Source organism: Bos grunniens, chromosome 22, assembly GCF_055505025.1.
Source record: "Bos grunniens cultivar Pamir isolate PY7600 chromosome 22, Bosgru_T2T1.0, whole genome shotgun sequence".
Lineage (NCBI taxonomy): Eukaryota > Metazoa > Chordata > Mammalia > Artiodactyla > Bovidae > Bos > Bos grunniens.
The window spans coordinates 7,642,512-7,666,846 of record NC_141186.1 but is presented as its reverse complement, the minus strand read 5'-3'; the positions used below and the strand labels follow the sequence as shown (position 1 = coordinate 7,666,846).

The following is a 24,335-nucleotide window of genomic DNA, read 5'->3' as shown; positions in this document are numbered from 1 at the left end:
AAGATCTCGTGTACTTTGCGGCATGGCCAAAAATTAAAAATAAATGAATAACATTTAAAATAATAATAAATACAAAATAAAAAAATAAAATAGACATACAAGAAAATAACCCAGAGCTAAGGAAATCAGCCTCAGCCCTTCCCTGCTGGGAGCTGAGTCTGGCAACCCTCCTATGAAGAAAGCAGTTGTTGCAGGAGCCTGGGCATCTGGCTGAGGACTTGGGCAAGGGAGCCATCAGAGCACTTCTGTCTGAAGTCTGGTGACACGTCAGGGTAGCAAAATGAGTGTGGAGTTGACTGAGCAGGCTGCCTCTGCTGACCCTCCCACCCTAGTTAATTCTCATTTGGTACTGAACCCACAGGTTGCCCAGGGAGTCCTTGAACGAGAATCCGTGATCACCCTGAACATAACAGGGAAAGCTGGAGCCACCTTGGACCTCCTGGTGGAGAATATGGGGCGTGTGAACTATGGCTCGTCTATCAGTGATTTTAAGGTAGGCCCAGCCTCCCTGTTGGGAGTGAGACTCAAAGGTTGACCAAACTGTGCCTGAGTCATTGGGGAAAGTTTCTGTAAATCCACTTAAAGACTCTCCTGCATACACTCTTTCCTTGCAGCCCTGTTCACGTAGAAGTGATTTTCTGCTTTGGTCGTGCTGGGCTTTGCTGCTGCGCACAGGCTTTCTCTAGTGGAGACAACTCTCTAGTTGCAGTGCGCGGGCTTCCCATTGCGGTGGCTTCTTTTGATGGTGGAGCACAGGCTCTAGGGCGTATGAGCTTCAGTAGTTGCAGTGCATGGGCTCGAGAGTGCAGGGACTTCAGAAGTTGTGGCTCATGGGCTTAGTTGCTCCGAGGCATGTGGAATCTTCCCAGACCAGGGACTGAACCCGTGTCCCCGGCACTGGCAGGCAGATTCTTATCCACTGTACCACCAGGGAAGTCCACGTAGAAGTAATTTTTAAAAGCATGCGCCCTTTGCCAAATTTGATGAGTAAACTTACCTGATTTGTTTTGCAGCCTAGAAGTTGGGTTATTTTGAAGATCTGTTTTCCTCTGTAGATGATGAGAAAGTTGAGCTTTGCAAACAGAACCCTTGCATTTGAGTTCAGCCATCCTTTAGCAAGAAACAGAAGGAGGAAGCCACTGCACCATGCTTTTCCTTTGCTTAAAAAACCCACCAAGCCTGCAAAAGGCACTCCCATGCCAACAAAGCCAATTTAGCATTTGTTCTGCTGTTTTCTGGGTGTGGACAAACTCTTGAATTTTAGAAAGCCTTTCCCTCCGTGCACTGCTCTCAGCTCTCTTGGTTAGTCTGTGCCTAGGCATCTAGTCCAAGTATGCTTTTCTGATGTGCATTTTGAGAGCGTTGTTCAGTAAGTGTTTGCTATGCTCATCCTCTGTGTGTGTGCTCCATGCGGTGCTTTTGGAGGAAGGCAAGGATGTTGAGATACAGGCTGCCCCTCGGTTAGCTCACCACGTGCTAGAGGAGGGAAGGCTGCACCTCCAGAATGACGGCAACACCCACGACAGGACAGGTGTCTGGGGCTATCTCCTGACCCTCCTGGTGGCATCTCAGAAGCAAAGCAGTGACACTCCTGGAGAACAGTCATGCAGGGGCCACTTTTGTCTCCAGTATAAAAGAAATGTTCCTGTTACCGTCCTTGTGGTCAGACTAATTAATGGTCGTGCTGCTTGGCTATCATAGGCCACACTGACCCACAGAGTGACGGGGACTCTTGTGAGGTGCCTGAATCCCCAGGACCCAGCAAAGAGCCTGGCACACAGCTGCATGGTCAACGCTTATTGAATTACTGATTGGGCCACTGAGACATGGTATTGACAGGTGTCGTAGAACAAATATGGGATCCCACTGGGATGGAAAAGTTCCACTCATGAAAGGCTGGGAAGAGGAAGCCAGATGAGCCATGAGCAAAGGCTTCCATGCAGTGTCTGGTGCCATGGACACCTCAAGCCCTTGCCTCCGCTGGACAAATAGAGCAACTTCAGAATGTGAGTCTCAGGCTCCCCATCATTATCACAGACCCTTCTATCCTTTTACAGTGGCCAAGTGTTCCTTTGCATTCTCCCCCCACCTCCATTCACTCTCCCACCCTCGAAACCATCATTTCCTCTGTTCTGGCCATGTCTCTGAACCAAACACTGAAGACGGGGATCTGAGGTCGAAAGCTCTGGCCTCAAGCCAGATCTGTGTCACTCTGATGGACACACAGTTTGGATTTCATGTGCTGTTGGTGTTTCATATCCCAGTTTGCTTTTCCCAGGAATTTAGGGCTGGAACACAGAGTCACATGAAGCCTCTCTGCACCATCTTTAGCCCCCAGCTCATCACTCTGTTTCTCTTTTACAGGGTCTTGTTTCTAACCTGACCCTTGGTTCCAAAATCCTCACCAACTGGGAGATCTTCCCGCTGGACATGGAGGATGCAGTACGCAGTCACCTGGGGACCTGGGGTGGCCGTGACGGGGGCTACCACAATAAAGCCCGTGCACACAGCCCCCCTACCTACGCACTCCCGACCTTTTATGTGGGTAACTTCACTATTCCCAGCGGGATCGCAGACTTGCCTCAGGACACCTTTATCCAGTTTCCTGGATGGACCAAGGTATGTGTCTTCATGGAAAGTATTTGCGTTTAGGCCTCCGATGTCTTCTTTTCTGTGTCTGATACAGCATCAAAAAGACTGCTAATGGTGTGCTGCGTGAGACTCAGGGGAGTGGAGGGTTTTCTGTGGATGCTTATCCATTTGTCAGGAGCAGGGCCACAGCAGATCTTCAAAGATGCTGTGGTCAGCCTGAAGGTAACCATCTAGCCCATTTTCATTGACAACTTTCTTTAGCAACTTCCTCCTTCCCCTAAGAAAAACCATACCGTCTTTGAAAACTGACTAGGAATAGCATTTCTTATTTATACTGAAGAAAATCCGGCCCAGGCAAAGGGGCAAATCTCTGGGAAGCCTGTTTTCTCTTGTTCACGCCTAACTCTATACTCTCCAGACCACCCCACCTCCGTATGGGGATGCTCCCATGCCCAGGGTGCATCCACCCCTGTCTGTAGGATCCTCAGCTCCCCCCTGGCCACTTTACTGCCTGCTTCATTCTCCTTTATTCTTGGAAGACATGTCTTCTTTCACCATTGTCTTCTCTACTTCAAGTCCTATTTTCATCTTAGACCTTATCATGACTCAAGTTATTCATTCAACAAATATTTAGTGGTTTCTGTTTCTGAGAGTGGGTCCAGCTGCTCGCCACCCTAAAGCCAATGAAGAGTTCAGGTTGGTGGAAAGGCAACTTTGCTTTATTTCAGAGGCTGGCAACGCTGGGGGAGGGCAGAGTTCTGTCCACAGGCCAACTCCCCCACCACTGACAGTCAGTGGGCAAGAGCTTTTATAGGCAGAGGGAGGAGCTACATGCAGAAACAGCACAGTCAGCTCTGACAGTCGTCTTGAAATTGGTCATGCGGTGGTCTGAGCAGTGTCATTTTAATTGTTTTAAGTACAGTTAATCTTCAGTTCCAGGGTCAGTTTGTTCCCATTTCCTAGGGGCCAATTCTCGGAATTGTGGCACCTCATGTCATGGCTGCAGTCTGGTCCTCATGTAATTAAATTCTTCCATCTGGTGGGAGTTTCAGTGTCTACAACACAGCTCCAAGGATATGGCTCAGAATATTATCTATGATCCTTGAGAAGAAACTAGAGGTCTTTAACTTTGCTTACTGACTCAACCATTATCATTTTGTCCTGTTTGATTTTTTCCCTTTGCTTCTGTATTTTCCCAATTCTCTGTTTAAACTGGTTAAAGTTTTCTGCAGACAAAAGACAGGCAGAGGACATGGGGGTTGGGGACCATAGGGTCTTGTTCCCTTTCAATCCACCCCTTTTTGACACGCTTCAAGATTAAGGAGAGACAGATAGAGAGCAAGAAATGGAATAAAAGTTTTGAATAGAGAATGAAGTTAGTAATAAAGTTGGCAGAGGCACTTGGTTTTAATTCATTTCTCTTCCAGTATTCCCCGATTCTTTGAGGCAGTGGGTGTTGGCTGCTCTGGTTCCTCTCTGCTGAAATGGGGTGCAGTCCTGCCTAATCTGGGGAATGGACACAGAGTTGGAAATAATCTCAAGTCTCAAGTTTAGCATCAGTATTTTGTATTGTGAAAACATGACCTCTGTCTGATTGCCTTGTCACAGTGCCTGGATAAACGCTTAAAAATTAGCAGACATATTATGGATGAGGATAATAATCAAAATGCATCTTTGTATTATTCTCTGAATGTATTTTCTTCTTAATGGTTAAAGCAGATGTACAATGTATGTCAAATAGGCCATAAGCTGGCTATTTGGAATACTGGAGCGGGCTGCCATTTCCTTCCCCAAGGGATCTTCCCACCCAGGGATCGAACCCAGGTCTCCCACATTGCAGGTGGATTCTTTTCCTTCTGAGACACCAGGGAAGCCCTGGTCAGCCTAAAGTTCAAATTAAATCATGTATAAGCCAGAATGACCCCCATACCTCAGTATATGAAAACTTCTACCATTTTCCCCTTTCCCGTAAAAAGCACTGATAATCAATATATTTTCCACTGTTGCCAGAGTGGCTCAGTTGTTGCCTGCTCTCGGTCCATTCATGTCCCTCGGTGCTCGGCCGACTTTTTGTTTATATATTTGTCTAGTCATCCACACTGGGAGAAAACTAATTAGACGTAACAAACAAGCAGAGAGAGGTATGCTGACAGGGAAGCATTTTCTAGGTCATACACTGTATTGATTACACCCAATCTTTACACCTTGTACATGTATTTTAAGTAGTAAACTTAAAGGCAGCAATGGTACACATCATGAGTAGTTAGACTCTGTGATAACTTCATTAAACAGTTTTTTCCATCCTGAACATTGGGGTCAAAAGTATGATTAGAAGAAAAACAGCTTTCCATTAGAATTCTGTCAATTTCTTAACAGTATTTTTCTCTGAGATTCCTCAGGGGCCCTCTGGAAAACTCAAAGTTACCTAGATAAAGAAACTTACGATCTGTTATCAAAAGCAGCACAATATTCCAGGAAAACTCTATTCTCGTAACAGAAAACCAAATTGCTGCCCTGTATCAGCTTACCATTAAAATTCATTTACTTTACTAAATTCAATCTAATTTTAATCAATCTTAAGTGTCCAAAATTCCTTTCTCATAGTACTTTGTTTTTCTTTACAAAAAAGGATATTTTCTATATCCATTTTAATTTCTAATTTTTTTCCCACCCAAAGTTATTCTCCTTTTATCCTTCAACAAAAATATCTCCTGGGAATTCCCTGGAGATGCAGTGGTTAGGACTTCGAGCTCCCACTGCAGGGGGACAGGGTTGATCCTTGGTGAAAACTAAGATCCTGCAGGCCACACGGTGGGGCCAAAGGAAAAAAACAAAATCTCCATCCTTTATATTTTCTCTGGCAGACAACACATATCCTACTTGCTTTCAATACTGAAGTGTATCCCTATCATTTTCACATATTACAATTTTTAACCCTTTAAAGCCTTAACAAAACTAAGTAACAAGTAGTTGAACTGTTATACCAGCATTTCTGATTGGCAAACTTAAGAACATATTCCATAACCTCTAAAAACATACATTTTTTTCATAGCACAATTTCTCTTTAATGTGGTACAATATGTGTATTTAATAATATGCATTTATTGTGTTTAAATCTAAGCCCTCTTTCCTTTTTTTTTGTTTAAAATTGTACTAAATAACCCAAGTCTGAAGTCTCAACGTGAGCTGTGTTTGTATTTCAAGGACAAGACTTAACTTCAAGCTTTCTCCTAAGCATATTTTTGTTTCTCTCAGGGTCAGAATTGTGAATAGAAAAAAAAAGTATGTTTTTTCTAACTGCATATGCAAAAATAAAAGACTTTCATCATAACCAATTTTTTTTGGAGTTTGAAGAACACTTGGTGGCCACCCAGTGTTTAAAAAATCATTTTTTTCCCTTTAGTCATAGTTTCATAGCTAAAATTTTTCTAATGAACCTGAATTTTTCACTTTACAAAAGACAAGAATACCAATCACACAAACAGAATACACACTCACACACCAGAGAAAGAACTGTCATAAATCCCCTGAGAGGATGACAGATATGGAGTCCCAGATAAACACTCTGCAACACAAACAGTCCTCAACATCATACATACATCAGAACCAGCTGGCAAAAATGCCCAAATAGCACTTCAAGCTCAAAAGAGAAGTTAGCCGGGTGCACACCTGTGGACTTACTGGGTCTGGGAGCTCCTCAACTCGTCCTGGGGTGTCTTTCTGTTCCACCAAGAAAGCGCATGTTGGCGGCCAGTGCCGAGCAGGGGAGAAACAGGGAGGACCCCTGAAACAAATGGTTTTGGCAGCTGGTAGGAATGTCCCCCAAATCTCCTCCCCGGACCTGAGAGCCATGAGCAATGGCTCCTTGAAGCCTTCCTGGCGTGTCTTCATGGTGGCGGCTTCCCTCGGGGAAAACCCCCAGGAGGCAGGTATTGCGAGAGCTCAGTCTCGTTGCATCAAAATCTGTTAGCAAAAGTGGGTCCAGGTGCTCGGAGCTCAAAAGCAATAAAGAGGCAAGGTTAGTGGAAAGGAAAGTTGTCTTTTTTTCAGATGTATGAAACCAAAGGGAGGACAGACTCCTGTCCATAGGCCAACTCATTCCTCCTCCCACTGACAAGCAGTGAGCAAGAGCTTTTAAAGGGGATCTTCAGGGTTGTATAGGTGTTCGGGAGGGGGCTACAGTCAGCTCTGAGTCGCCTTGAAATTGATCATGCAGTGGTCTGACAGCATTTTGGGTATTTGTTTTGCCGCACTGCACAGCTTTTTTGACAGCATTTTGGGTATTTGTTTTGCCGCACTGCATAGCTTTTGGGATCATGGTTCCCTGACCAGTGCTTGAGCACGGGCTGCCTGTAGTGGAAGTGTGGAGTCCTAACCACTGGACCACCAGGAAATCCCTGACCAGTGTCATCTTGATTATTTTAAGTGCAATTAATCTTCAGTTCTGGGGTCGGTTTGCTTCCATTTCCCTGGGGCCAATTCGTGGGGCTATAGTCTGGTCTTCATGTAGTTAACGTCTTCCACCTGGTGGGGGTTTCAGCATCTACAACACAGCTCCAAGGATATGGCTCTAATACTATCTAAAACCCTTGAGAAGAAACTAAAGCTCCTTGACTTTGCTTACTGACTTTATTATTATTTTATCCTATTTGATTATTTTCCTTTGCTTCTGTATTTTCTTAGTTCTCTGATTAAACTTATCCTTTGGCTAAAGGTTTTCTACAGACAAAAGGCAGGCAGGAAGCATGGTGGGGGAAGGCCCATAGGGTCCTGCTCCTTTTCACTACAACGTGCCCACACCTTGTGCCAGGCACTAAGGATCCAAAAATGAAGAGAACTGGATATGGTTCTTGCTCTCTCAGAACTTAAAGTCTGGGCGTGTGCTAGTCACTCAGTCGTGTCCAACTCTGTGACCCCATGGACTGTAGACCATCAGGCTCTTCTCTCCATGGGATTCTCCAGGCAAGAATACTGGAGTGGGTTGCCATGCCCTTCTTTGGGGGATCTTCCTGACCAAGGGATCAAACCCAGGTCTCCTGCATTGCAGGCAGATTCTTTACCATCTGAGCCACGAGGGAAGCCCTCTTGCTCTCATGGAACTTAAAATCTAGCATACCCAAATCATATCATCACTCAAATTAAATGATACAATTGCAGATGCAATGGGTGCTAAGAAGAGATATGGAGGTTGACAATAATTGGGCATTTGCCCATGTTAAGGTGGTTAGGGAACATGATGGACATGTGAACATGATGCTTGACAGAGATGGGTTGAATAGGACTTAACATGGCAGAAAGGGGAGGGAAACATACGCCAGGCAGAGGAGCTAGCACATGCCAAGGTTATGTGGTTAGAGGGAAAAGTGGCCAAAATGAGGAACTCATAGAGAACTCAACTGTATGGAACACAGAGAAGAAGGGTTGTGGTTCAGAGAAGAAGCTGGAAAGTGGGTAGAGACTAGATCAGGACAGGGTATTTAACCACATTACAGTTTTATCTTTCTTTTGAGAGCCACCAAAACAGAGTGACATGGCATGGTTGTGATGCAATGAGTTTCTGTGACCCTGGGATGGACTGGGCTCAGGGAAACTGGCTAGGAGGCTGGACCATAGTTTCGTTGCCAGACGGGGTTGGTGGGACAAGATGGCAATGACACACTATTTGAGAGATGTTTGTAGTTAAATCCATAAAGAGGTAGTGATAGATTGGACATAGGTATTGAAAGAGAAGGACATATCAGGTGACTCTCAGGTTCTAGGCATGCTGCTAGGAAGATAACACCATTTACTGAAAGAAGAAATTTCAAAAGAGGATTTGTGCTAGAAGAGCATGATCATGAGTTTGGATGTGGACAGTTGAGTTAGGCCATGGGGAATAGCGGAGAGAAGGTACTTGAGGAGGCTGTTGGATTTATGGGTGGGTATTCAGAGGACGGATCTGGGCTGGGAATATATGAATGAGATCATTTGTATATGGATGGTCATTGAAGACATGACCAGTAGACAAGTTCCTCTAAGGACAGATGACGCAGAAGGAAGAAAGGAAGACACTGAGCTGATCTTTGAGAGACACAAACATGATGGAGAGTGAGGAGAGACCAAACAAATGGGAGGAGAACAGCATTTATGCTGCCAAGAGGCAAGTGAGATGAAGACTGAAGCATCTCTGCTGGGTTTAGCACCAGGGGTCACAGGGACCCTCAGTAAGGGCTAAGCCAGTGGAGCGAACACTGCAAGCCAAACAGCCTTCTACTGAGGACTGAAGGGGGAGGAGATGGAAACATGAAAAATACAGATACTTAAAGATAAACATTCTTCTTGAGAAGTTTGGCTCTGAAGGAGAAGAGGGAAAAAAATACTGGAAAAAAAGCTGCAAGAGAAGACGCACATGTGAAAGTGAAAGTGAATGTTGCTCTGTCGTGTCTGATTCTTTGCCAGAATACTGGAATGGGTAGCCATTCCCTTCTCCAGGGGATCGTCCCAACCCAGGGATCAAACCCAGGTCTCCTGCATTGCAGGCGGATTATCTACCAGCTGAGCCACCAGGGAAGCCGAAGATGCACATGGCATGTGTTTAATAAGTGCCCTTTTATAATGTTTGATTTTTACATGTTTATGGAAATATGTTTTCATTATCATTCTGTCTGAAATATTTTCTAATTTCCCTTAATATCTCTTCTTTGAACCATAAGTGATTTAAATATGCATTGTTTAATATTATATATATATATATATATATATATATATTTTTTTTTTTTTTTTTTGGCCATACTGTACAGCTTGTGGGATCTTAGTTCCCTGGCCAGGGACTGAACCCAGGCCCTCAGCATTGAATGCACACAGTCCTAAGCACTGGCTCACCAAGGAATTCTCTGTGTTTTTGTTTTAGAAGCATTTTTTATTTTTTTATTTCTAACTTAATTCTTATATAAAACTTCTGGAAGAAGGAGAAAAATCTTCCTGATCTTGCATTAGGCAAAGACTTCTTAGACTTGAGACCTAATACATAATCCTTAAAGGAAAAAAATTGATGAATTAGATTTTATCAAAATTGAAAATGTTTTCCCTTCAAAAGACATTATTTAAGAAATGAATATCCAAACTTCAGATTAGCAGAAAATGTTTTCAATGCATATATCTGACAAAGGACTTGGTTCTAGAATATATAAAGAATTCAGTAATAGAAAGATAACCAACCCACTCAAAAAATGGGCAAAGGCCTTGCATGGACATTTCACCAAAGAAGATAAGTATGTGAAAAGATGCTTAATGCTTTTAGGAAGTGCAAATCATTAAGGAAGTGCAAATCAACCACAATGAAATACCACTTCACACCCACTAGAATGGCTGTAATATTAAAAGATGGACAAGAACAAATGTTGGCAAGGATATGGAGAAATGGGAACCCTCCTACATTGCTAGTGGAATTGTAAAATGGTACAAACACTTTGGAACACAGTTTGGCAGTTTCTTCAATTTCTCCTAAAATTACCATGAAAAGTGAAAGTGAAGTCGCCCTGTCGTGCCCGACTCTTAGTGACCCCATGGACTGCAGCCTACCAGGCTCCTCCGTCCATGGGATTTTCCAGGCAAGAGTACTGGAGTGGGGTGCCATTGCCTTCAATTCTACTCCCAGCTGTTCCCAAGAGAAATGAAAACATGTGTCTACACAAAGAGTTATATGCAAATGTTCATAGTAGCATTATCAAAATAACCAAGAGTTGGAAATAATTCAAAATGTCCATCAACTGATAAATGGAGAAAGAAACTATGCAATATCCATATAATGGAATGATATTCCACAATAAAAAGGGACAGACTACTGATACAGGCTACAACATGGATAAATCTGAAAAATATTATGCTAAGTAAAAGCCGCTGCTGCTGCTAAGTCGCTTCAGTCGTGTCCAACTCTTTGCAACCCCATGGACTGTAGGCTCCTCCATCCATGGGATTTTCCAGTCAAGAGTACTAGAGTGGGTTGCCATCACATTCTTCAAGGAATGTTGCAAGGAGGAAGCCAGTTCTGCTTCCCTGTTCAAAATTGTTTCTTTGACTTGATTTTCATTGCTTTATTATTATAATCATACTTAATGGCCTCCCTGGAGGTCCCTGCCCACCTGTGAATAGAGATTAACACACCCCATCCAAAGACTGACCATTCCCTTGGAGGTGTTTTGCAAGACTGAAGACCCTTAAGTAAAAGCAGCCAATCATAAAAGACTGCATATTGTGTGATCCCATTTGTCTGAATTCTTCAGAAAAGGTCAATCAAAAAAAAAAGAAAAGGCCAATCAGAAACGCCAAAAAGTAAATGAATGGCTGCCTAGGACTTAGGGTGGAAATAGAGAGTGACTGAAAATTGGTATGGGGTTTCTTTTTGGGGTGATGGAAATGTCCCCAAATTAAATTGTGGTGATGGTTGCAAAATCTTCTTAAATTTATTGAGACTTAGTTTATCGCCCAAGCATATATTTCCTGGTGAACATTTTTCTGTAATTTTAAGCTCTACTATCCTCTCTCTGGGAGAAGGCAATGGCACCCCACTTCAGTACTCATGCCTGGAAAATCGCATGGATGGAAGAGCCTGGTAGGCTGCAGTCCATGGGGTCGCTAAGAGTTCGACACGACTGAACGACTTCACTTTCACTTTCCACTTTCATGCACTGGAGAAGGAAATGGCACCCCACTCCAGCACTCTTGCCTGGAGAATCCCAGGGATGGGGGAGCCTGGTGGGCTGCCGTCTATGGGGTCGCACAGAGTCGAACACGACTGAAGCGACTTAGCAGCATCCTCTCTCTGGCCATATGTTTCTATCCCTCAAAATTCTCAAGGCTCCCAGGTCTACTCTTGGATCTTGTAGATGACCTGAAACTCCACCATCAGGGCCACAGTTCTTCCCTATCCTGCCTAGACGACACCACCATTTTTTTTCCTTCAGTGTAGTCGCTCAGTCGTGTCCGACTCTTTGCAACCCCATGAATTGCAGCACGCCTGGCCTCCCTGTCCATCACCAACTCCCGGAGTTCACTCAAACCCACGTCCATCGAGCCATCTCATCCTCTGTCATCCCCTTCTCCTCCTGCCCCCAATCCCTCCCAGCATCAGAGTCTTCTCCAGCGAAAAGTCTTTTCCTTAGGAGCCCTCAATCCACTGGCCCCCTTGCCCTTCCACTCCTTGTTCACCCTCACTGGGAATGGATTCAGCACTGGCCTCTCTCTGCTAGTTCTCGGTAACTGAGGACCCCGGGTGTGGCCTCTCTGGCATATTCGTCCCCTCAGTGTCCAAACTCTGGAGGTCCCCAAGCTGCCCAGCAAGTCTTCCCTATCCCCAGCTGGCCTCTAACTCTCACCACCTTCCTTAAACCACCTGCCTCCTCCCCACCTCCTCCACAGAGGACTCACCCTACTTGACGCTATCAGGTGAGATCCTTTGTTCCTCAGCTTCCTGTCAGACTTATCTTTCTGCCTCCACCCTCACTTCCTGCCCCGTGGCCTCTAGAAGGAAGTGCAAGCTCCAAACCCCCTCCCCACCTTCTTCCTCCAGGCCGAGTTCCTGTTCTCTCTTTTCCTCCTCTTGCACTTTGTCAGCTTCTCCGTCTTCTCTCCAACTCCTTGTTGCATGCAGCCCAGAAGCAATATCTAGGGCCGCTGGGACCCGGAAACAAAGTTAGGCCTGACCCGGAAACAAAGTATAGCCTTCCCCGGATCCTCCCAGTGGATTGCGCATGCTCATTCTCTCCCTCCCGCTTCCTCACCCCGCTCTTCCACCATGTTCCCTTCCCTCGTTACTGGCCCTCTTCTCCCTCTTGGTGTCCTCTGTTCACTCTTGTTCATTCCCTCTCTGTGCCCACTGGGTTTTCACAACTTCAAGACTGGCATTAACTCCTCTCTGAAACCCTCCTAGACACTTTGTCCCCCTTGATCCCTCTAGAGCCCAGTCTAGACTCAGCAGCCATGACACTTCGTCACTCAAGCTGGCGCCCCAGTTTCACCTGCTGAGCCATAAGTTTCACGAGAGGCATTTTTTTTTTTAAGTGCCCGGTTTATCTGGCCTCCTCCCTGGGCCTGGTTGCTCTGTAACTGCCTTCAGGTGGAAGAGGGGACTTGATTATGTTGCTGGGTCCCTTGGAAGAAACCTCTTGGAGGTGCGTTTGGAGGTGAGTAGAGTGCAGGCCTTCTGAGGGTCCCTTTGGTGAAGAGAGGCTTGGCTGTTGCTGGGGGTATGGGACCAAGGCCCACGAGAAGAGCCAACACAAACGGTGGCTCACCAGGTGGCATCAGCTCCATGGCTTAGAGAAAGAACCTTCAAGAGATGTAACGCATAAAGACAGCATTATCTTTCCCAGGAGTTATGAGCAGGGCTGAAGGCTCAGATGGAGCTTGAAACACACCCAAAGGATGGATAAGTCCTTCATCAGAATTAGAGGTTATGTCAGGGAGGGAACTTCCAAGTGAAAGAATAGCAGATATAAAGGAAAAAAAATAAATGGAAAAGCATAGCATGTTTTTGGAGGTCAAAGGGGTTCACCTTGGCCAGGTCATGGAAGTGTCACACCCAAGAGTTACTGACCCAGGCATTTTGCTCAGCACCTAAGAGACACTATCTTTATAATCATCAAAGGAGGCCCCTGTGGTAGGATGTCCTGGTAGTGTCTCCAGTTTGCAGATGAGCAGATAGAGGCTCAAAGACCTCAGTATCTGGTGTGAGGTACAGACATGCTGGTGAAAAGGCTCCCCAGCCCTAGGTCTGTCTGACTTGGAGGCCCAGATGAAAAGGCCGGCAGCATGTACAGGGCCTCAAAGGCCAGGGGGAGCTTGTACTAATGATCCAGGCAGAAGCTCTTCACTTACTTAGTCTGATGGGTTTTCTGCACCTTTATGCTTGAAAAGTTCATGTACAGGACTTGCCTGGTGGTGCAGTAGATAAGAATCCACTTGCCAATGCAGGGTACACGTGTTCTATCCCTGGGAAGATTCTGCATGCCATAGAGCCACGAAGCCCGTGAGCCACAACTACTGAGCCCGCTCTCCAGAGCCCACTGTGCTCTGAAGCAAGAGAAGCCACTGCAATGAGAAGCTCCTGGATAGTAACGAAGAGTAGCCCCCACAGCCCCCCTCACCATAGCTCGAGAAAGCCTGCACAAAGCAACCAAGAAACAGTGCAGTCAAAAGTAAAAAAAAAATTTAATCTTAAAGTACATGTGCACACAATATTTATGAATATGTCAGGGTGTTTAGAACCCAAGAAACTCATCTAATTCATACGTCTCATCAAAAACTAGTACGCAGGGGAACTAAGATCCCACATGCTGCATGGTTCAGCCAAAAATAAAGATAAAAACTATACACAAATGTACAGAGCAGTATTACCCAGAATTATCCAGAATCAACTAAAAGGTAAAAAAACCCAAGTGCCCATCAACTAATAATGAATAAACAAACTATGGCCTATCCGTTTAATGGAAAATTATTTGGCAGTAAAAACAAATGAACAGGACTTTCCTGGTGGTTCAGTGGTAAAGAATCCAGCTGCCAATGCAAGAGACACGGGTTCTATCCCTGATCGGGGAGGATCCCACATGCTTCAGAGCAGCTAAGCCCGTGCACCGCGACCACTGAAGCCTGTGCGTCCTAGAGCCCTCGCTCCGCAACAAGAGAAGGCACCGCAGTGAGAAGCCCACACGCCACGAGGGAAAGTAGGCCCTGCTCACCACAACTAGAGGAAAGTCCACCCAGCAGTGTTAATAAATCAAAATATTAAAAAGACAAATGAACGACATGGATGACCCTTGAAAACATGTTCCGTGAAAGAAGCTAGTCACAAACCATATATACCATGTGGTACCATGTATGTGAAATGTCCAGAACAGGCAGATCTATAGACCCAGGAAGATGAGTGGTTGCCTAGAGCAGGGAAAAGGGGGTATTAGGGAAAGGGGGTGGGGGTGGATACTAAAGACTGAAGAGTTTTTCTTTGGGGTGATGGTTGGATTGCTCCTTAGTAAACTAATAACCATTGAGTTGTATACTTGAAATGAGGGAGTTATATAGTATGTGAATTACATTTCAGTAAAGCTGTACCCCCTCACACACACACACCAGAAGGTCTGTCCTTGAGATTTGTGAGCCTGGGTTGCCTAGGTCTGAAGGTCAGAGAACACACGTTTATCATGCCTAGGACAGAGCATGCGCATTTTCTATTCTTTTCCAGCGAGCGGTGGTCCCTATCGCCATGGACCATCCATGCCAGCTCCTGAGGTTCTGAGCGATCGACACATGCACGGCAGACAGATCACACACCCCCTCCCAGGGCATGGAGTTCTGAGTTTGGGAGGATGTGCACTTTAGCAGACCAGGGGGATGCAGAGGGGATGGACCACCCAAAGCGTGGGCGGTTTCTAAGACTCTGCCTTTCGACACCAAACCCGCTCTATCCTCCATCTGGGAGGCCCCGAGGAGGCCCCTGTTCTGGCCCTTTGACTTCTGCCATTCACTTGTTATAGAGAAACTACTTTGATGGGGTGAATGAAGTCACTGATAAGGAGATTCAGGAGATTAAAAAAAAGTCACTTCTGATTAATCGGCCATACTTGGGTCGGATGTGGCTTTCTGGTTAAATGCCCGAACGTCAACTGGGATTTCTTTGGGAAGTGGTCTGACATGTTTGGCTTCATCCAAGAGACACAGACCAGCGCTTGGTCTGCACAGAACTCTCGTCCGACCACAAACTCCCCACAGCGAGCATTGCTTTTCAGTGCTCCAGCATGCCAGATGGGCCAGACCTAAAACCCTTACTCTGTCTCTGCAGTGACGTGTGTGCTGTTTATCTCTCCTTCAGATGCATGTGGAGGACACCACATGAATATCCTCTGTAGACTTCCTACATTTATTACCACTTGCAGTAGGTCTGGGTGCCTAACAGAGCATGGGGGTGAGAGGGCTGGGATAACTTCCGGTTTTTCCTCTACCAGAATTAAGCTTTGAACATTAAGAAGCTACATAGAGGGACCTCGCTTGTGGTCCACTGGTTAGAACTCCAAGCTTCCACTGCCAGGGGCACAGGTTCGATCCCTGGTCAGGGAACGGAGACACCACATGCTGGTGACCAAAAAAAATCAACATTGAATATAGATGAAAAGCAAGAAGCTGTAAAAGAACCATGGATAAAAAAATTTATAATGAAGGGTTGGTAACTATCTTCTATTTGGAGACTCTTTTTGAATCTTGCTTTTGACATTTCCAGCTCTCTAATCATTTGGTCTTTCTGGTGATCAGTCCTATCCTGAGGCCTAGTCACCAGAAAGACAATGTGATTAGACATTGGGACTTTCAGCCCATCCTTCCTCAACCTCTGGAGTTAGGGTCAGGGACTGGAAATGAAATTCTACAAAAAAACTTTAGAACAACAAGATTCAGGAGCTTTTGGGTCGGTGAACACTTGACAGCTTACACCTGGGCGGGAGGTACAGATGGAGACGGCCGGCAGCTCAGCCCCGCACCCCTAATACCTTGCCCTGTGAATCTTTTTCGTCTGGCCATTTTCTGAGTTGTATCCTTTATAATAACCCCATAGATATCAGTAAAGTGTTTTTCTGCATTCTGTGAGCCATTCTAGGACATTATTGAATCTGAGGAGGGGCTCATGGGAATCCCCAACAGGTTGTTCAGAACTAGGACTCCAGAATTTGGAGCCTACACAACTGGAGGTATGGCACTGTCAGCCTCTGAGGGGAATGACTCAGGAGCACGGTGGGGGTCAGAGGCCACTCAAGTACTTCCTGCTCATTCAGGAAGAGCTGTCCGCTCTTGGTCGTCACAGGGAGTGGCCATGAAGTCTGGAACACAGCAAAAAAGGAAAGTTGCATTCAGCACAATGAAATTGTGTCATCTCTGTTTCCAGACCTGATGGTCATCTTCTAGATGGCCCGTCAATCTTGAGTCTCTATGGATAATTCTGTACAGGTTGCGGGGGCCGGGCTGTGTGAGGCAAGTTAAAGGGGAGACTTCAGCACTTATGGGAATGCAGCAGGAAGATGCCTGTCAGGAAAGGACTCAGTCTGTAGAGTGGACGGCAGTGGGCAGGAACTCTGCGCCCATGCTCAGAAGCTGTCCCTGCTGAGATCACTGACATCGACATGGTGACATGCTCCCCAGACATGTCTCACGTAACTTCTTGGCAAGTAACATCTGACACAGGTAACCACGCCCTCCCTTGAAGCTCTCCTGATGTCTACGAACTTCTGGTTTCCTACCCTGTCTTCGTTCCTTCTCAGGCTTTTCTTTCTCTGTCTGTGTTTCAGTTCTCAGGACTTGATTCAGGGCCCTCTGCTTACACTTTGAGGGGAGCTCATCCCCACAGATGTAACACCCCGATTTCCAGCTCATCATTTTTGAGGACGGGGAACACCACATCCAACCACCGGGGTGGACTGACCACTGGAGGCCTCAGATCTCGTCTGATATATATAAGACAGCCCCTTCTTCCTCGTTCCCCAACACTTGCTCTTCTGCAGGAGAAGTGGTCCAGGGACAAGGAAGGAAGCTGGAATTTAGTGCAGCAGAGAGGATGGAAAAGGGGCCCAGCTGTGGGAAACAATACCAGCAGTCTTGTGGAGAGCTCCCTGCACACCAGCCACCATGCTGAGTGCTCACCTGAATCCTCTCACTTACTTACAACAACCCTGAGAGAGGTACAGATACGACAGAGGTGGGGACTTGGAGATGGGATTTGGAGGCTAATTGGTGAAAGAGGAACTGACTAGTAGAGGATAACCCTACTCTTGTGAAATTGGGTTCAATGACATCATTTACTTTACTGAAAAGTAGCATGCTGCTGTACGCTGATGGCCATGGAGTTGTGTTATCAGTTAGCTTTCGCTGTCTAAAAAACCACCCCAAACTTAGTGGTGTCAAACAGCAACCCTCTATTTAGCTCCTGATTGGGAGTGTTGGCAGACTGGGTTGTGGTTTCGCTGGTCTTGGCTGGGCAAGCCCTTCCAGTCGGTGAGGAGGCCCTCGTCTTGGGGCTTGGCTGTCTGTCTGCTGAGGCCGTACAGATCGGTCTGTGTCTCTCCCATCATCTAGCAAGCCAACCTGGGCTTGCTCATATGATGACTGGCAGTGTTCAAAGAAAAAAATGCAGACGTGCAAGGATTCTTAAGACCCAAGTCAGAATTCACATGTCACTTCTTCCATGTTCTTTGCCCAACACTCGACCAGCCCCATCCAAGATTCTACTTCCTGAGTGCATATGCTGTGAAAAGTTGTGGGCATGTCTGCAGCCTACCACGAAGTCTTAGCCCTGTTTGACCCTACTTTCATTCTGAATTTGATATGCTTTTTCAACTCTTTTTGGCCTGATTTACAGTTCTCCTACCCCTAACAAGGTTTACTATTTCCACTTCATTGTTTCTAATCACAAGTCCTGTGAACTTGGAAACTAGATAGACACCTTTGCCCAAATGTATATTAATTTAGTAACAAGGCTTGTAAGAATTGTATGCCAACAGGAGTAAATGGGCTCTGAGTAAAGGAGAATCTCTACAAATTTTAGTGCATGGACTCCGCAACAAATGGTATATGCTGCCTAGAGATGGTTTTCGCTTACCAGTTCTTAGCTTCGTTCCAGGAATGTGAGGACGCATGAGGAAAGTCATAGGGGAGATGCTCCATAAAAAGATCAAGCGATGCTGGCACCCAGGGCGAGTTGAAAAGGAAGGAATTTATCTTTGGGGGTTTGCTGAGAGCAGGAAGTGACTCATCCTTTATGTTAATATTCTGCATTTTCGTGGCTTCGATTCTATCTGGGTCTGTCCTAAAATACAGAGAAACCATAAACTTTTTATTCTAAGACAAAGGAGGAAGGAAAGGTGTTGCATCAGCCACAGACTTGGGGTCTGAAGGCAGGGGAGATTTTGGTTTTCTCCTGTGTGGAGGTTTATTTAACATCTTATCTCTCACTGTTTTACTTTTTTTTCTTTATTTTTTCCTCCCAAGTTAGCACCATAAATACTCATGAATCATGCATGTGAGAACCTTTTAACCTTGAGAAATGGACCTTTAAGTCTTCCAAGTATCTAAATGTCTTCTTCCAGAGTAGAACAGAGTCAACCTTCAACCCAAGTTTGGTGTTGTTAAAGGAACTCCTGACCACATTTGAGAATGTTGAAGCTATGACTTAAACCAGGATTGAATCTTTTGTTTTACATTCTTCTCAGAGGGTTCTATTTATCTGGAGAATTGAAAACAGACAGACAGACACATGTCTGCCTGATTAACACAGAAGCAAGTCAGTCACTGCCAGGAACCTGTCCTTCACTGGAACTATTACAACCTTGGTGATAATATTTAGCGGAGAGCGGGGAGTCTGTCAGGGGTCAAGCCACAGTCAGAGAAAGTCAGCATTTGTCATGGAGATGTCTCAGCTGGGACAACCCAGGGAAACTCTGAAGCCATCAGTGTTCACTCTACAGATGCTCGGCCTTAGTATGTATTAATACTTAACTGTGTTGATTAAGAGTGTGTCTACTTTTAGGAACTTTCCTGGAGGTCCAATGGTTGGGACTCCGAGCTTGCACCCCAAGGGGCACAGGTGCTATCCCTGGGCAGGAAACTAAGATCCCCAAGCCACATGGCTACAACAAAAGGGAAAAAAAGAGTTATGTCTATTCAGATCACATGGGCCTACTCTCCCCGCACCAATAATTTCAGCATAATTTTTTAAAAGGGAAACAAGAATCAGAATGTACATATATATTTTAATAGATTTTTTTTTCAGTTTGACTCTTTCAAAGTGATTTTTTTTTTTTGGCTGCGTGTTACCGAGCATAGGCTTTCTCTAGTTGCGCGATCGAGGGCCACACGCTAGTAGCACCGCGCCGGCTTCTCATTGCGGTGACTCCTCTTGTTGGAGAGCACAGGCTCTAGAGCATGGGTTTCAGAAGCTGTGGACACGGGTTTAGTTGCTCACAGCATGCGGGATCTTCCCAGACCCGGGATTGAACCTATGTCCCCTGCATTGGAAGGCGGATTCTTAATCACTGGACCACCAGGGATGTCCTAAACTGGTTTTTTAGTGCCGTAAAAAATTGTGTTTTAAAAAAATCACAGTGTTAATCAAGGGAGTAGGCAAATGCTGCATTGTTCTGCCTGTGAACAGTAGTCCCTAAAATTCTTAAGCTGGGAGGGGAGGGACAGGAGTATTCTTGAAGTGGGGCTGGGTATTTGCCCGGGCAGAATCGTCCACGAGTCTTACCTCCTGGGTGTCATGGGTGTACATTGTATGTCTCTCTGCTGCAAATAGCTGATAAACCAGTAGTCAAACAAGTGACTGCGTGTGCAAACAATGACAGTAACTAGAAGAATCATATTAAAGGGCAAGCGAGGGACTTGGAAGCCCCAGGACTGAGGAGGGTGAGATGACCTTCTCTCTGTGGAGGTGGTGATGGGGTGGACACTTGAGGGATCCGAAGGCTTGGAGTGTGGGGGATTGCTATGTGGAGCCTGGGATCTAGAGTTAGAGGAAGCAGGGGGACCTGCCCAGGCGGTGGGTTGGGGTGGGGAGTGGCTCCAGGCTCCTGAGCCAGCGCTGCCCGGAATGTGTCTGAAGAACTGGCTGGGAAAGTAGAGAGGAGCAGGGAGATGGGTCTGATGATGGAGTGATGGGCCTTCACCACACCTCTGCTGAGCTGCTCAGCACAACAGTCACCGGCCACCTGGCTATTTTCCATTTACCTTTGAATTAATTCAAAGTGAAAATTTAGTTCCTCCCTGCACCAGCCGCTGGTCAGTGCAGGTAGCTACCCTGTGGGGCAACACCAAGCCCTCCATCTCTGTGGACAGTTCTGTGGACCAGCAGGGCCTCAGGACTATGTACCATGACCTGTGCTCTCCGAATCCTTCATTCCTCTGGGTTGGAAGGGCAACCAAACTGTCATAGGCATTCCCGCACGCCCATTCTGTTCAGGACGGAGAGTAGAGGGAAACTGTCCTGAAGACTTTTCTTGCTTTGGAGAATTAACCAAAATCAAAGAACTTGCCTGCAATGTAGGAGGCACAGGTTTGATTCCTGGGTCAGGAAGATCCCCTGGAGAAGGAAATGCAGTATTCTTGCCTGGAGAATTCCATGGAGAAGCCTGGTGGGCTACAGAATGACCCTACAGCATGAGGTCACAAAACAGGTGGACACGACTTAGAGACTAACCACCAACAACAAAGATCCTGTAAGCCTGAGTTTGGGGAAGGTTGGAGGGAAGGGGCCAGGCACAATATCTACATGTTAGAGTCACTTAGGTGAGTTAGGAGGCAGAATCCAGATGGGGGCTGAAGGCTCCAAATGGGTGATAATTTGGGAGAGAAAAGATAACTTAAACAGATGATCCAAAGCCAGGAGGGTCAGAAGGAAAATTACATCCACTTTGATGAGCAACTAGGAGTGACGGTTAGGGGTTACATCTGTCAGTCACAGAGCAGTCTGGGAAGTGGGGCCACCCTGAGTGTTGACTGGTGGCAGCTGGACCTTCCAGAAATGTGGGGGCAGCCGGGGAAGCGAGAGCTGGAAGAGGGACTGGAGAATCAAAGGCAGAAACGCTCATCTTCCTCCCCGGCTGGTCCAGTCGGCACCTCGAGGGGCTCCCAGGAGGAAGTGGTACCCCTGGAAGCTCATGGAGGGGGTCTTTAGGGCTGTTGGCTCGTGCAGCTACTGCACTGTTTGTGAGCAGGGCAGCATTTGGGGGATAAGCTAGACCTGGGGTAGTTGGGGGACCAAGGGTGAGCTGAGCCCACAGGTGCCAGTCCCCCGTCTACCTGTGCAAGCCCCTGACAGTGGCCCAGCTCCCCTGCCACCTTCCAGTGTCAAGCAAGGTGCTCCTGGGGCCCCAGCCCGCTGCACCTCATCTCCTCCGCCAGGTGAATTGCACCCCCTAACCCTGGAGGGAGCTGGGGGCGCCTTTTCTCACCCAGCTCCCCAGTCCCAATAACCAACACAGGAGACCCGCTCGGTGCAGCGGGAGAGGTATTGGAGGGGCAGCATCTTGGCAGGGACTGGTCCTCGGTGTGGCCAGGACGCAAGGTGGGGCCGGGGTTGCCCACACGTGCTGCTCACAGCGCTCTCCCTCGCTTCCCCTTGGAGCCCATCTGCCCCTACCCCGACTGCAGAGTCGGCCTCTACTGTTCTCTAACACTGCGGAAACGGGGCACCACCAGATCTTCAATGTGATAAACCCTGGTGAAGCTGTCGTTTGCATGTACCTTCGGCATGGATCGAGATAGCATATCCCGCGGTAAAAACAAGAGTAAAATAATTCTGAGAAGTGTGAAACTGTCACCCTTTTTCTAAATGACTTATCCCGACAGACAGGTGGCTTTCCATCACTGGCTTCCTTTCAAGGGGACGTGGAGGCCAAGGTCTTTTCACTGGGTGGCGTGAGGGGTGCAGCCACGCCATGCTGACCATGCGCGGCTTCCTCCTGCCTACCCCCCGTCCCCAGGTACCAGTGGGAGTGGGGACCTGCCCAGGGTCATACAGGCAGGAGGCGGCAGGAATAAGGTTTGAAGCCAGGTGGGAAGCTTGCATCCAGGGGCCACCTGGGGGCTGAAAATTACCCAAAGGTGAGACCTGAGTAGGTAGCTCCAGGGTGAGCACCCAGAGCTGGGTTCAGGATCAGGGCTCCAGGGGGCAACGGGGGCTGGACCTCTGCAGGATGTTTCCCCAAGACATTAGGGCCATTGTGGGGCCAATTTTGGTGCTTCTTCCTCCCACCCCTCCTCCTCCCTTCTTCCTTCCTCCATCCTCTCTCAGGTATTCTCTTGTGTGTGACCTTCTCTCCTTTGCTCCCTTGCTTTCTCCGTAACAGAATGGTCCACCTATTCCATCAACTGCTAAGTCCCACCTGACAGCGAATTCTAGCTCCTGCTCTCACGCTGTGCAGACACACCCCAGCCCGGGCCCCATTCCCGAGAACTTTCTCCTCCTTCTGGGTTTTGCGGTGGAAGCAGCTTTTCCTACTCCTAAGAGTCGGGCACGACTGAGTGACTTCACTTTCACTTTTCACTTTCATGCATTGGAGAAGGAAATGGCAACCCACTCCAGTGTTCTTGCCTGGAGAATCCCAGGGATGGGGGAGCCTACTGGGCTGCCGTCTTATGGGGTCGCACAGAGTCGGACACGACTGAAGCGACTTAGCAGCAGCATCGGCAGAAGTCTTCGCAGCTTGTAGGATACTCTGTGCTCCTTGAAGCAAGTCCCCACCCCTCACTTTTATGCTGGTGTGAAAACCATCAAAAGGTAGCAAGAAGGTAGACGACCTGGGCGGCCAGCCTCTCCCTCCTCGACTCCCCATCCTTCTAGAGGGCGCATGTGTTTGGGCTGCTGGGCTCCTGCTTACCTCGGGCAGCAAGGCCCCCATCTGCCTGGAGGAGGGGGGAGCACAGAGGCAAAGCTCGTCTCCTGAGGAGGCAGGGAGGCGACTGTGTACAGAGGCCTCGGGCAGAGGCGTGTGCAGACAGGCACCCCACCCCTACGTCGCGCCGGACCCAGGACAAAATTCAGAAACTTGGTGACTGTGCCGCAGTGTCATCCAGTGCTGACCTGCGCGGCACTGAAGCCACAGGAGGGACCAAACACGTCTCTTCCTGAAGCAGGGTGGGTACTGGGATGAGTGGCTTCTCCCACCCAGCTCCTGCCCAACTTGAGCATCTTCCTGGGGACACTGCCTGCTTCCCCACCCCACGCCCCCTGCACCAAGGTTCTCATGCCCCTCAGGGGTCAGCACAGCTGGGTTGATGGTTTTCTCTCTTTCCAGGGTCAGGTGTGGATCAACGGCTTTAACCTCGGCCGCTACTGGCCAGTGCGGGGCCCCCAGATGACCCTGTTCGTGCCTCAGCACATCCTGGTGACCTCGACCCCAAACACCATCGTGGTGCTGGAGCTGGAGCATGCGCCCTGCCAGGACGGCGGCCCGGAACTGTGCACCGTGGAGTTCGTGGACAAGCCAGTTTTTCGCACAGTCCAGACCCACAGACATGCAAACTAGGAGCAAGACCGACTCCCTGGAACAAAGTCTGTGACCCTTCAGAATTCTAGCCTTGCACATACCTCGCCTGTCGCTCGGAAGGCCAGCATTCACTTCTGATTGGAAGATGGGCTAGGCGTGTTCTTACCTAGGTTTCCCTGGCGCCCGGCGGTGCCTGACGCACCCCGTCCAGGCTGCGTGGTCATGGGGTGGGGCTGGTAGCCCAGCAACACAGAGGCATCCACAGAGTTGGAAGGGAAGCGTTTGAAGTTTTTCTGATTTTTATTTTGTTAAGAATCATGTAGCCTTTTTATTAAATAAAATTTGTATTCAAATGATCTTACTGTTTTTAATGTTGAGCAGGTATTAAATTATAGCTTCTGATTTAAATCATAACTAGACTTGAGTGGGCTGAATAAGCCACTTCACTAAGTTGAGGTTGGTTCAAAGGAGTGGAAAATAGTCTTGTTTTGATCTACTGGACCATTGCTTTTCTGGTCTTTGACTTCCTTTTAAATTTCTGTGATACATACCAGGAGAGCTCATAAACACAACTCCAAATGACTATGCAGACCATCAGCAGTTGGGAAGCATAGACAGATTGGTACATCTGTACAGTGGGAGACACCAGAGCCGCTAAGATGCAGACGCAGATCTGTATTTATTTACTTGAAAATATTTTCATGGTAAGTGGTGTGAAAAAAGCGTGTTGCCTTAAGTTGGATCCTG

General features: G+C 47.2%; 1 protein-coding gene across 2 annotated transcripts in view; it reads left to right on the top strand.

Annotated features, from left to right (window-relative positions):
• GLB1 (galactosidase beta 1) overlaps nt 1–23,944 on the top strand; it is a 103,558-nt gene extending 79,614 nt beyond the window's left edge. For both annotated transcript variants that reach the window (XM_086365684.1, XM_086365685.1), the window contains exons 14-16: nt 362–493; nt 2,365–2,619; nt 23,397–23,944. In XM_086365684.1, the coding sequence (XP_086221810.1) occupies nt 362–493; nt 2,365–2,619; nt 23,397–23,627 (618 nt within the window). In that variant the 3' untranslated portion in view covers nt 23,628–23,944. The remainder of the gene's footprint in view (nt 1–361; nt 494–2,364; nt 2,620–23,396) is intronic.
• Nucleotides 23,945–24,335: the final 391 nt, after the last annotated feature.